Source organism: Onychostoma macrolepis, chromosome 15 (assembly GCF_012432095.1).
Source record: "Onychostoma macrolepis isolate SWU-2019 chromosome 15, ASM1243209v1, whole genome shotgun sequence".
Classification (NCBI taxonomy): domain Eukaryota; kingdom Metazoa; phylum Chordata; class Actinopteri; order Cypriniformes; family Cyprinidae; genus Onychostoma; species Onychostoma macrolepis.
Genome location: NC_081169.1, coordinates 29,162,665 through 29,175,244, shown reverse-complemented (window position 1 = coordinate 29,175,244; position 12,580 = coordinate 29,162,665). Strand labels below are relative to the sequence as shown.

The following is a 12,580-nucleotide window of genomic DNA, read 5'->3' as shown; positions in this document are numbered from 1 at the left end:
TAAAAGCTAAAAAATATTAGATAGATAGATAGATAGATAGATAGATAGATAGATAGATAGATAGATAGATAGATAGATAGATAGATAGATAGATAGATAGATAGATAGATAGATAGATAGAATAACAAATAAAATAAAATAAAACTAAATTGAAATGAAACAAAAATAAAATATCTAAAATAAAATGTAAAATAAAATATAAAGCAGAATAAAATAAAAAAATGAAAAAAAATAACCTTTTTTGAACACTATTTATTCAAATAAGATGACATCTAAAATAAATAAAAACTAAAATCTAAAATAACATTTCAAATACAATAAAATCTTAAACAAAACACAAACTAAAATAGAAAAGGATAAAATAAAAGCAAATGAAATAAAACATAAATCAAATCTAAAGTGAAAGAAAATTAAATCTAATAGAAAAGAAAATCCCAAATGTGCAAAAAACACACATTAAACAAACCCTTTAACTAATATTTACACAAAACTGCTGACTAAATAAAGATCTAAAATATTAAATAACGCCATTTCAAAAGTGAATCAGTAGGTTTAATACTGCTGATATTTTAACCAATCAGTGCGCATTGACTCACATACACAGGAATTCAGAGAGGACACAGATATTGTGAGATTGTATAAAAGTTTATTGTTTAGTATTTGATGCCAAACAGCACAAATACTAAAATCTGACACAGTGTTTTCAAAAGCCCTGCTTTGGAAAAAAAAATCAAGTTGAGATTCAAACATCTCTATAATAAACCTTATTTTCATTTCAGCACAATGTACTACCTCTGAATTCATGCATTCATGTGTACCTGTGTGTGTTTGAGTAACAGAAAAGATTCTGAATGGAAGTGTGTGTGTGTGTGTGTGTGTGTGTGTGTGTGTGTTATGACTTCAGAACTCAATAGAGATGAGAATAACAGTGACATTGTCCGCACAGCCCCGCCTCACAGCCTCACTGGCCAATCGCTGACAAGCTGCCTCAAATTGCCCCGCCTCCTCACTCTGCCCCTCCTTCTGCTGCACAGTCTCGTTCTAAAAGAAATAAAACCATTTTAACATACATTACACAAAGTAGAGTTATTTTAGAAATAAGATACTATTATAGTTTTTATTAATATTTACATATTTTTATTTTTGGTTTTCATTTTAAATTTTTTTTTTTTTTTTTTTTGTCATTTTTATATATTTTTGTTTTAATTATTATTGTATTATTGTTTTTTTGTTTTTAAATAGGTCTATATAGTTTTTATTAAATGTATTTCAGGTTTATTTTTGTTATTTTAGTACATCAAGTTAAAGTAAATGAAAATAATATTTATTATATAATAAATTAAGTTTTTATATTTATTTTATTTCAGTTAATGCTTATTTTTCAAGCAACACATTTTTTAACAAAGTTTTTTTTCAGTTTTATTTTTATTTTAGTATAAGTTAAAGTAAATTAAAATAATGTTTATTACATTATAAAATACGGTTTTTATATCTTACTTTATTTCAGTTAACATTTTCAAGTAACACTTTTTTAACAAAGTTTTCGTAAATTTTATTTCAGTATTTTTTTTTGTTATTTTAGTATACATATAGATTAAGCAAATAAGTTTTTTTTATATTTTATTTTATTTCAGTAAGCGTTTATTTTTAAAGTAACAATTTTTTAAACAAAGTTTTCTATAATAATGCTGGCACATAGAATGAGGAAGTGCATTAAAATACACACCTCTAGAATGTTGAGGACGAACTGAACGGCCTCGTCTGCAGAAAACACTTTAAAAAGCCCATCGCACGCCAAGAGAACAAACCTAAAAACACACACAACAACACTAAATCTTTCAAACAAAGTCCTACAGGTTTGAAACCACATATTAGTGAGAATACTTTCTAGTAAACAAAGTGTTTATGCATAAAACCGACCTGTCATGTCGACTGAGTTGACAGCGCCGCACGTCCGGAGTGGAAATCACTCCACAGCGTTTATACTGACCGTCACCGATGGAACGAGACACTTCCAGCACTCCAAGCACACGGCCGTCCCTGCAAACACACACCCAGTTACAACAACCACGACCCGTATCCCAGAACCCTCCTAATGACTGCATACACACACACACACACACACACAGGCAGACAGACACACAGACAGACACACACACACACACACACACACACACACACACACACACAGGCAGACAGACACACAGGCAGACAGACACACAGACAGACAGACAGACAGACAGACACACAGACACACAGACACACAGACACACAGACACACAGACACACAGACACACAGACACACAGACACACAGACAGACACACACACACACAGGCAGACAGACACACAGGCAGACACACAGACACACACAGGCAGACAGACACACAGGCAGACAGACACACAGACAGACACAGGCAGACAGACACACACAGGCAGACACACAGACAGACACACAGACACACACAGGCAGACAGACACACAGGCAGACAGACACACAGACACACACAGGCAGACAGACACACAGGCAGACAGACACACAGGCAGACAGACACACAGGCAGACAGACACACAGGCAGACAGACAGACACACAGACACACACACACACACACACACACACACACCTGACCGAGCCACCCGCTCTCTGAATCCTCATGCGCTCCTCATATATGGTGGGGTTGTGCTCTTTACTGAGAGCCAGAGTCACACACTTCCTTTTCCCAGAATCCTCAGCCTGCTCCAAACGACACAGCACTGCCTAATGCACACACAAAACATTAAGATGTTTCGCATTGTGGTTTCAGTGAAATTAGAAGAATTATAATCAAATTTGATGTTTAAAGGAATAGTTCAGCCAAAAATTAGCTGAACATTTCATCTAAGATGTAGATGTTGTTTCAGATTTGGAGAAATGTAGCATTGCATCAGTGTCTCAGCAATGGATGCTCTGCAGTGAATGGGTGCCGTCAGAATGAGAGTCCAAACAGCTGATAAAAACATCACAATAATCCACAGCACTCCAGTCCATCAGTTAACATCTGGAGAAGACAAAAGCTGAAACAAATCCAGCATTAAGGCATTTTTAAACTAAAATATGAGTTCATAATCCATAATAACGCTTCCTTCAGTGAAAAAGTGTTCTGGTCTGAATCAGGAGAGAAATCTGCACAAATTAAGCACCGTTTACAAGACAAAACAGCTCTAAACAAATGTGTGGCTGGATTTTAATGTGAGAGACAACAGGAGATGGACTTTTTCACTGCAGGAAGAGTTATTATGGACTCATATTTTAGCCAGAATCAACAGTTTGAAGTTAAACGTCTTAATGCTGGATTTGTTTCAGCTTTTGTCTTCTCCAGATGTTAACTGATGGACTGGAGTGGTGTGGATTATTGTGATGTTTTTATCAGCTGTTTGGACTCTCATTCTGACGGCACCCATTCACTGCAGAGCATCCATTGCTGAGACACTGATGCAATGCTACATCATCCTCATCTTGGATGGCCTGAGGGTGAACACATTTTAATTTTTTGGTGAACTATTAACATTTGAATAGAAATGAGTTCAGTTTTAGTCTTCAGACTTACTCTACTGTCTCCCAGGTTTGCCACATACAGAACATCATCAACCACCAGCATACATGTGGCCGTCGAGCCGTCCTTCCACGCGGGTTTCCTGCAAACACACACACACACACACACACACACACACACACACACACACACACACACACACACACACAGTGTTTTCACCACTTCACTTCATTTCAAATCCAGCAGAACCAATTAAAGCAGAACTCACTGGCTGGAGGCATTCTTCAGGAAATCCTCATCAGTCTGACGGAAGGTGTCCAGCAGACACTTCCTCACCAGCTTCTCTAAGTTCTCCACATCGCCTGCAAATCATGATGCATTATGGGAACAGCTTGTTATTGTAGCTGTGAGCGTGACGAGGATCAGGGCAGAAAGGCTTTACCTTTAGGAAATTTGCTGAGCAGCGTCTGATGGAGATTATCAGCAGCAAACTGTGACGCTCGAGCTCCACCGTGACCATCAAACACAGCGAAGTACGCAAGACGAGAACTGCACAACACACACACACAGATAGATGGATAGACAGATAGATAGATAGATATAGATAGATAGACAGACAGACAGACAGACAGACAGATAGACGGATAGATAGACGGATAGATGGATAGATAGATAGATAGATAGATAGATAGATAGATAGATAGATAGATAGATAGATAGATAGATAGATAGATAGATAGATAGATAGATAGATAGATAGATGGATAGATAGACGGATGGATAGACAGATGGATAGATAGATAGATAGATAGATAGATAGATAGACAGACAGACAGACAGACAGACAGATAGATAGATAGAGATAGATAGATAGATAGATAGATAGATAGATAGATAGATAGATAGATAGATAGATAGATAGATAGATAGATAGATAGATAGATAGATAGATAGATAGATAGATAGATAGATGGATAGATAGATGGATAGATAGATAGATAGATAGATGGATAGATAGATAGATAGATAGATAGACAGACAGACAGACAGACAGACAGACAGACAGACAGACAGATAGACAGATAGACAGATAGATAGATAGATAGATGATAGACAGATAGATAGACAGATAGACAGATAGACAGATGGATAGACAGATAGACAGATAGATAGATAGATAGATAGATAGATAGATAGATAGATAGATAGATAGATAGATAGATAGATAGATGATAGACAGATAGATAGACAGATAGATAGATAGACAGATAGATGGATAGACGGATAGACGGATAGATAGATAGATAGATAGATAGATAGATAGATAGATAGATAGATAGATCACTCACACTTGCAAGGGGAGGTTAATGACGCTGGATGTCAGATCTGGAAGCAGAACGTGAGCATCTTGCATCTCCTCTCGTTCACCGCGTCTCGCTGAGACAAAACCTGTCAGCTTCGCAAGATCTGCTGGAACACAACAAACAGACAGAGAACAAGCTCTTCCCTCTTCATCACAGCTCTTCCCTCTCTCACTGCAAACACACACACACACACTCTGAGCACACCCTCTGTCACCAACACAATGTGCCTGGAAAGCTGAAAACCTTTACAAACTTTCTTTTCCTCTTGTTTCTTGTCTTCCACCTCTGTCTCCTCCGAGCTGACGTCTCTCTTCCTCTTCTCTCCTCGATCCTCCTCTGTGCCCTCATCCGGCTGCTTGGCTTTAACAGAACCTGTTCAATAAAACTTCAGAATTAACACCAATCCTTACACTGAAGAGACAGAGAGATAAGTTTAGCACTTCCAAACCATGCATCTGCATCAATAAATACAGGCTATTTTTCAAAATTGAGTGAGCTGCCTACCAAGACAGCATTTTTGAGGCACACTTGTGAGGTAGGATCACTAGGATTTGTAACACAGACAGATTTTCATGCATTCACATAAACATTCAACGGATTCTGCAGTATACATATTCTCAAAACGAGAGACTATGTATGCATGCATATATAAGATAATCACGTTAATTTAGCACGTTAGTTATTAAATTAGGCGCAATATTGTTTATTTTTGTAGACATTGTTAGTGTTGGGAACACTGAAGCCAGGCTCGTGCAGCATGCACTGTATCCACATTTAACTGCACAATTTAACGTAAAATTAACTAATCTAAATCACTAATTCTAACACCTATTACACATGCAAGATGATTATTATTCTATTATTGGTGAGAATTAACCCACCTGGATCATTTGTAGGTTCCGGAAGATCACCAAATAAATCCATTTCTGAACCTGAAAAGCCTGTTAGCTTCTGATAAACCACAAAAATACCCCCAATACTCTGATCAAATTACACACGTATACTAGCAGATAAACGCTGAAAGAAAGAAATATGATCACACAGGTATTCACACAGATCTAATGTTTGATTTTTAGAGTAAAACAGACTAAATCAGCAGATCAAGGAGAGGCGCTGTTTGTAAGTGTGTGTGTTTGAATGCAACAGCTATTCAGGCTAATGCTAACTGAATGAATTTGAGGAGGAAATTAACGAAATTATGTTTAATACCGTTAACTTTATCATGATATATGTGGCTAGCTGTTATCATACGCACAAAGCAACACAAAAACACTTTAGTGAACAAATACATGTTTCAGATTTGTTTAAAAATTATTGATGATCTCTTATCACTACCAATGCGTTGGTGGTATAGTGGTTAGCATAGCTGCCTTCCAAGCAGTTGACCCGGGTTCGATTCCCGGCCAACGCAGAAACACTTTTCGTTCTCCTTTTAACCCCTTTAAGGGATAGTTCACCCAAAAATGAAAATTCATACAGGGTTTGGAACTACTTGAGGGTGAGTAAATGATAACAGAGTTTTCATTTTTGGGTGAACTATCCCTTTAACTGTCACCGTCCCACCTGTAGGACGCTTGGCGCTCTTTTTTTCGTTGTCTTTTTTCCCTTTAAAATATTTGAGTAATCATCATAAATTATAGATCATTGAAAGCTTAAAACCTCAATATTCATCCTGTGAAAACCATTTTGAAATCGGACATTGCGTTACCATGGAAATTGTACTTATTACGTCTTACGGTCTTTTAGAATCAAAACCTTTTATAATCTTGACAAAATACATATTGTCATAAAGGTCTGACTCTCAGGATTCCATATTTGGTGATCGGAGAAATATTGACAGAGAAAATTAGACATTTGTGACAGAAAAATGCATCAAAAAAATTAAATGGAGTTGGATGGCACCCGGTGGCTGTTTGTGGTATAACGCGCTACATAGAAAATTTCACAGGAACCTCAATTTTTCTCATATCAACTTCAAATTTGGAACATAACTTATTGAAACATAAGGCTTTAATTTTATGCCAATTTTAGAGTAAAACCTGTTATGTAAAATATTTATTTTATATAAAATATAAAAATAATAATATTTTGTATTTTCTTTACAGTAAATTTAAACTTCTATAACTTTTTGTTACTTTCATATTTTAAAATAATTCCACTTTTGCAGTAATCTGCTGATTGTCTTTAAAAAGAGTCCAACCTTATGTCTGTATTCCAAAGCATTCATGAATTATAAGAGTTTAAGTTTGGATAGTGCACTTTCATGTGTATATGTTCAAAAATGGGGGGTGACAGTTAAGGGGTTAAGTTTATTTTTTAATAAAGCGCAGTAGCGCACAAATATGGATCCAAAGCACTATTTAAAAAAAAAAAAAAAACCTACAGGAAAAATACATAGCCTACATTTTTTTCAGACAGTAAACAGCGCCATGAAGTCTACGCGTGGCCAAAAATATATTACATCCGTAGTTTTTAAGCACTACCATAGAGAATGAATGGGAAAAGTTAAGGCCCACAAATATGGATCCAAAGCACTATTTAAAAAAAAAAAACACTACAGGAAAAATACATAGCCTACATTTGCTGATAAGAATAGGATAAGTTAATTGGGGCCCGTAGTAGCCTATATGATAGATGCATATTTGCAATATTTATTTACGTCTTTCGTGAGCTATGAATTTTTGGATTTTGTAATTGATTATTTATAATATATTTTTATTAAATTACTATTATAAAAATAACCATTTTAAATGACTATTCTATAATTTATTTTAATAAAATAAATGAAATTAAATTGTTTCGAGGGTACCATGTAATTTAATACTAATAATAAATTGCTATTAAATTACTATTATACAAAAATAATTATAAAATATAGCTGCAAGCAGCGATTACCGGGGTACAAGCATTTTAAGGCCTAATGTGGTATGCTTTTAGGGTCTAGGCCAACCTGGATGCATAGCTGACAGTAAAACACATCAAAAATGGACAATAGGCTCACAGAAACACACACACACACACACACACACACACAAATAGAAATAAAATAAACTATCATATTAATAATCATTAAGCTTGCTTACACACAGACAGACACACTCATACATGCACACATATTTTGTTGCAGATATAGATATTTGAAATAAATGGCAGGTGACAATATTTTTTGCAAGTCTTCTCTTTTTAAGAGTTTATATCGTCATTTTCAGGTTTCTCTGTGATCATAATATGGCAAAATTGTAAAAACTGATATATCTGTATGAACAAAATGGTAAACTTGAATTAAATGTGATTTTAAATGTTATAACAGTGATTTTATAATATCTCTATAAGAAAACCTATGAACAGTACTGTTTTAGAGTTTAATAAGCCCATTAGTGATCTTCCGCTGCCATCTAGTGGTTAAAAATAGCAATTTCTCATACAACACTGTGTTTATAACCTTTATAACTATTATAGTGTTATTTTTTGCCCAATCTCTTAAATTTTGCATGCTTGTTTAGAATGAAATTATGCATCATTTTACACAGTTTGTGGGCTTTGTTTTAGTATTAATAGGCCTTTGGGTACACTATATATATAACATATTATAAAATGACTGGTTTATAGTTGTCCAAATGCAAATGTTCAACATTGTTTTGATAATTATTGACCTAGAGAGTCTAGAGAACAGTACTGCACTGATTTGATTGATTTTGAAGGCTAGTTGAAAACTGAAGGCTAGTTGAAAAAGCATGTTTTTTAAAATAATCTCAAATACTTAAAGAACAGTTTGATTGACAGCAGTGATCCTAGAGGCAAAGTTGATCAGAATGAGAAGATTCTATAATGTCCATAGTACCATATTAAACTGTAAAATGACTGTAAAAAGCAGAATTTACAATTCAGATACAAGTTTTCACAAAACCAAAAAGTTTTGTAAAATGATAAACTTTACATTTCAGCCTTTAAACAATTTTTAAGAAAATGGATAAATCAAAAGTATTAATAATATTGATTTTAACAATTATTATCAATAAATTACGGTATTATATAAATTAAATAACATGAATTAGGGGTATGCAAAATTGGCAAAAAAATTATATCATGATATTTTCTGGGATTTTATTGATAAAGATAATTAGACGATATTTTGCTGAGTGTGTTATTGTGCTGATATCTAAAAGACTCCTGAATTTTTTAATATTCTTCATATTCTGTGTGGTCAGTTCACAGCAGCAATAGAAATGAATCTTTTCCAACAAGTTTTATGGGCATTTTTACCTTTAAGCCATTTTTTCTAAACGTGTGAAAACACATCCAAAATGGATAATAGGCTCACAGACACACAACACACACACACACACACACTGACATTAAATGATTTAACTAGTATATTAATACTCTATAAGCACATTTACACACACACACACACACACACACACACAGACATACATGCACACACATTTTGTTGCAGAGATATATATTTGAAATAGATTATAAGTGACAATACTTATTGCAAGTCGTCTCTTTTTAAGAGTTTGTCATTTTCAGGTTTTACTGTAATCATAATCTGGCATAATTGTAAAAACTGATATGTCTCTATGAACAAAATGGTAAACTTTGACTAAATGTGATTTCAAATGTTATAACAGTGATTTTATAATATCTAAGCATGAATCCATAAAACCTATGAACAGTACTGTTTGAGTTATTTCAGTGGTTCTCAAACCTCTCCATGAAGTACCCCCAGCACTGCACATTTTGTATGTCTCCCTATATTTGATAAACCCACTTCAGGTCTTGTAGTCTCCACTAATGAGTTGATGAGTTGAATCAGGTGTGAAAGATTAGGGAGATATACAAAATGTGCAGGGCTGGGGGTCCTCCAGGACAGGTTTGAGAACCACTGAGTTAGTTTAATGAGCCCATTAGTGGTCTTCCTCTGCCATCTAGTGGTTATAAATTGCAATTTCTCATACAACACTGTGTTTTAACCTTAATAACTATTATAGTGTTATTTTTTTGCCCAGTCTCTCTTAAAATTTTGCATGCTTGTTTAGAATGAAATTAGGCATAATTTTACACAGTTTTGAGAATTTGAGGGCTTTCTTTTAGGATTCATAGGCCTTTGGGTACATTATGTAAAGAAGATATTATAAAATGACTGGTTTATAGTTGTCCAAATGCATATGTTCAACATTTTTTGATAATTATTGACCTAGAGAGTCTACAGAATAGTATTGCACTGATTTTATTGATTTTGATTTTAAAAACCATGTCAAGTTCAAGTAGTTTTTTTTTTTTTTTTTTAAAGATTCTCAAATATTTAAATGAATAGTTTGATTGACAGCATTGGTCCCAGAGGCAAAGTTGCTGAGAATGAGAAGATATATCAAATGATATGAAGGCCTAGTGTTTGTTTGAATATATGAACATTTTCTACAATTTGAGGTCATTTTCTATAGAAATTTTGTGTTTTTGAGGCCTTTTTAGTTGTTATAGCGCCACCTATGGCCGATCTCCATGAAACTTTGCATGGCTGTTAAGAGTCATAAGACACGTTTTCACCAACTTTCATAAAGTTTCAAGTTTTTGTTTAGGTTTTATAGGCTTATGGTTGTATGTGACCACGCCCCCTTTTTAAATGAGCTACTTAAAGCTAACCAAAGGACAAAATTCAAAAATATTTCGATAATTATTGATCTGGAGAGTCCAGAGATTATTACTGCAGTGGTTTGATCGAGATTGAGCAAAAAACCAGAGACTAGTTTGCAAAAGTAGGTTTTTAACATATTTGTGAATAATTAATGAACAACTTGATTGACAGCAATGGTTCTTGAGGCAAATTTGTTCATTATGAGGAGATCTGTCAAATGATATACATATTGTGTGGATTTGTGAAACGCCACGTGATTACAGAGCCAAAAAACCTCGTTAGCGCCAACTAGTGGCCGATTTCTTTCAAAATTCTTACAGACCTTTAGGGCCATGAGTCAAACATGCCCACTGAGTTTCGTTCCAATCGACCTCCGTTAACCTTGTTTAATAGGTGTTTAAATTTTATTGGCCGATGGCGGCCATGTTTTTTGAGATACACAAATGACCTCATAGACACTCGTGCCCCTTTGGACCAAGACGCTGCATACCAATTTTCAAGTCGATCGGACCAACACTGTTAGTTAACACTGTTTTTAATTTTTTCAGTCTTTTCAATCATCGTTTCAATCATACGCTAGATTTAATTATATCGCATGGAATTGATCTTACTGATATAGATATCGTACCTCAAAGTGACGATGTTACTGATCATTTCCTTGTATCGTGCATGCTGCATATTACCGATATTAACTATATGGCTCCGCGTTATCGTCTGGGCAGAACTATTGTTCCAGCCACCAAAGACAGATTCACAAATAACCTGCCTGATTTATCTCAACTGCTCTGTGTACCCATAAATACACGTGAACTAGACGAAATGACTAGCAACATGGGCACTATCTTCTCTAATACATTAGAAGCTGTTGGCCCCCTCAATATGAAAAAGGTTAGAGAAAAACGTACTGTGCCATGGTACAACAGTTATACCCATTCTCTCAAGAAAGAAACTCGTAATCTTGAGCGCAAATGGAGAAAAACTAACTTGGAAGTTTTTAGAATTGCGTGGAAAAACAGTGTGTCCAGCTATAGACAGGCTCTAAAAGCTGCCAGGGCAGAGCATATCCACAAACTCATAGATAATAACCAAAACAATCCAAGGTTTTTATTTAGCTTTATGAATTTCTTCACTGATAAAAAAGATAACATTAGAAATACAATAACAAATGTAGGTTCTACACCGTCTAATACTTCAGTTTCATTCACTGCTCCCAAAGAAAAACTGCAGTGCTTTACAACTATAGGACAGTAAGAACTAAATAAACTTATCACTGCATCTAAACCAACAACATGTCTATTAGATCCTGTACCCACTAAACTACTGAAAGAGTTGTTACCTGTAGCAGAAGAACCACTTCTCAATATTATTAACTCATAGTTATCTTTAGGTCACGTCCCAAAACCATTCAAGCTGGCGGTTATTAAGCCTCTTATTAAGAAACCACAACTAGATTCTAGTGAACTGGCAAATTACAGACCCATTTCAAATCTGGCGTTTATGTCTAAAATTTTAGAAAAAGTTGTGTCTGCTCAATTGTGCTGCTTCTTGCAAAAAAAAATGATCTCTACGAAGAATTTCAGTCAGGTTTCAGGCCTCACCATAGCACAGAAACTGCACTTGTTAAAATTACAAATGACTTGCTTCTTGCGTCAGACCAAGGCTGCTAGTTTTACTTGATCTTAGTGCTGCGTTCGACACTATAGATCATGACATACTCATAGATCGATTACAAAACTACAGGGCTATTCAAGGGCAGGCTTTAAGATGGTTTAGATCCTACCTATCCGATCACTACCACTTTGTTTTTTTTAAACGGGGAGCCATCTCAATTATCACCAGTAAAGTATGGAGTACCACAAGGATCTGTCCTAGGTCCTCTGCTATTTTCAATATACATGTTGCCCCTTGGTGATATTATTAGAAAATACGGGATTAGTTATCATTGTTATGCTGATGATACTCAACTATATATCTCAACAAGACCAGATGAAACTTCTGAACTATCTAAGCTAATAGATTGTGTTAAAAATGTAAAAGATTGGATGA

The 12,580-nt window shown here is 34.9% G+C and overlaps 1 protein-coding gene and 1 non-coding gene across 6 annotated transcripts; one reads left to right on the top strand and one right to left on the bottom strand.

Moving 5' to 3' along the window:
* Positions 1-632: 632 nt before the first annotated feature.
* Positions 633-6,277, bottom strand: ilkap (integrin-linked kinase-associated serine/threonine phosphatase). Of its 5 annotated transcripts, none has more exons than XM_058744827.1 (11): positions 6,232-6,277; positions 5,778-5,847; positions 5,140-5,268; positions 4,882-5,002; positions 3,975-4,081; positions 3,801-3,894; positions 3,587-3,674; positions 2,624-2,757; positions 1,921-2,040; positions 1,727-1,808; positions 633-1,041 (listed from the first exon to the last, which is right to left on the bottom strand). In XM_058744827.1, exons 2-11 carry the CDS (start codon positions 5,818-5,820, stop codon positions 901-903), a joined length of 1,059 nt encoding a protein of 352 aa, XP_058600810.1. In that variant the 5' UTR covers positions 5,821-5,847; positions 6,232-6,277; the 3' UTR covers positions 633-900. The 5 variants fall into 5 exon arrangements, with proteins under 5 accessions (XP_058600810.1, XP_058600809.1, XP_058600808.1 ...); XM_058744826.1 differs by having other exon boundaries at positions 4,882-5,067; positions 5,150-5,268; positions 6,232-6,250; XM_058744825.1 differs by lacking the exon at positions 6,232-6,277 and having other exon boundaries at positions 4,882-5,067; positions 5,150-5,268; positions 5,778-6,208.
* trnag-ucc (transfer RNA glycine (anticodon UCC)) lies at positions 6,236-6,307 on the top strand. Its single transcript has one exon. It is a non-coding gene; the product is annotated as a tRNA-Gly (tRNA).
* The last annotated feature ends 6,273 nt before the right edge of the window (positions 6,308-12,580 follow it).

Bases quoted from the DNA above. Each gene is read 5' to 3' on its own strand.
- ilkap (XM_058744826.1), bottom strand. The intron at 4,082-4,881 runs GTGAGTGATCTA...TGTGTTGTGCAG, and splicing joins ATTAACCTCCCCTTGCAAGT to TTCTCGTCTTGCGTACTTCG. The intron at 1,042-1,726 runs GTGTGTATTTTA...TATTTCTTTTAG, and splicing joins TCGTCCTCAACATTCTAGAG to AACGAGACTGTGCAGCAGAA.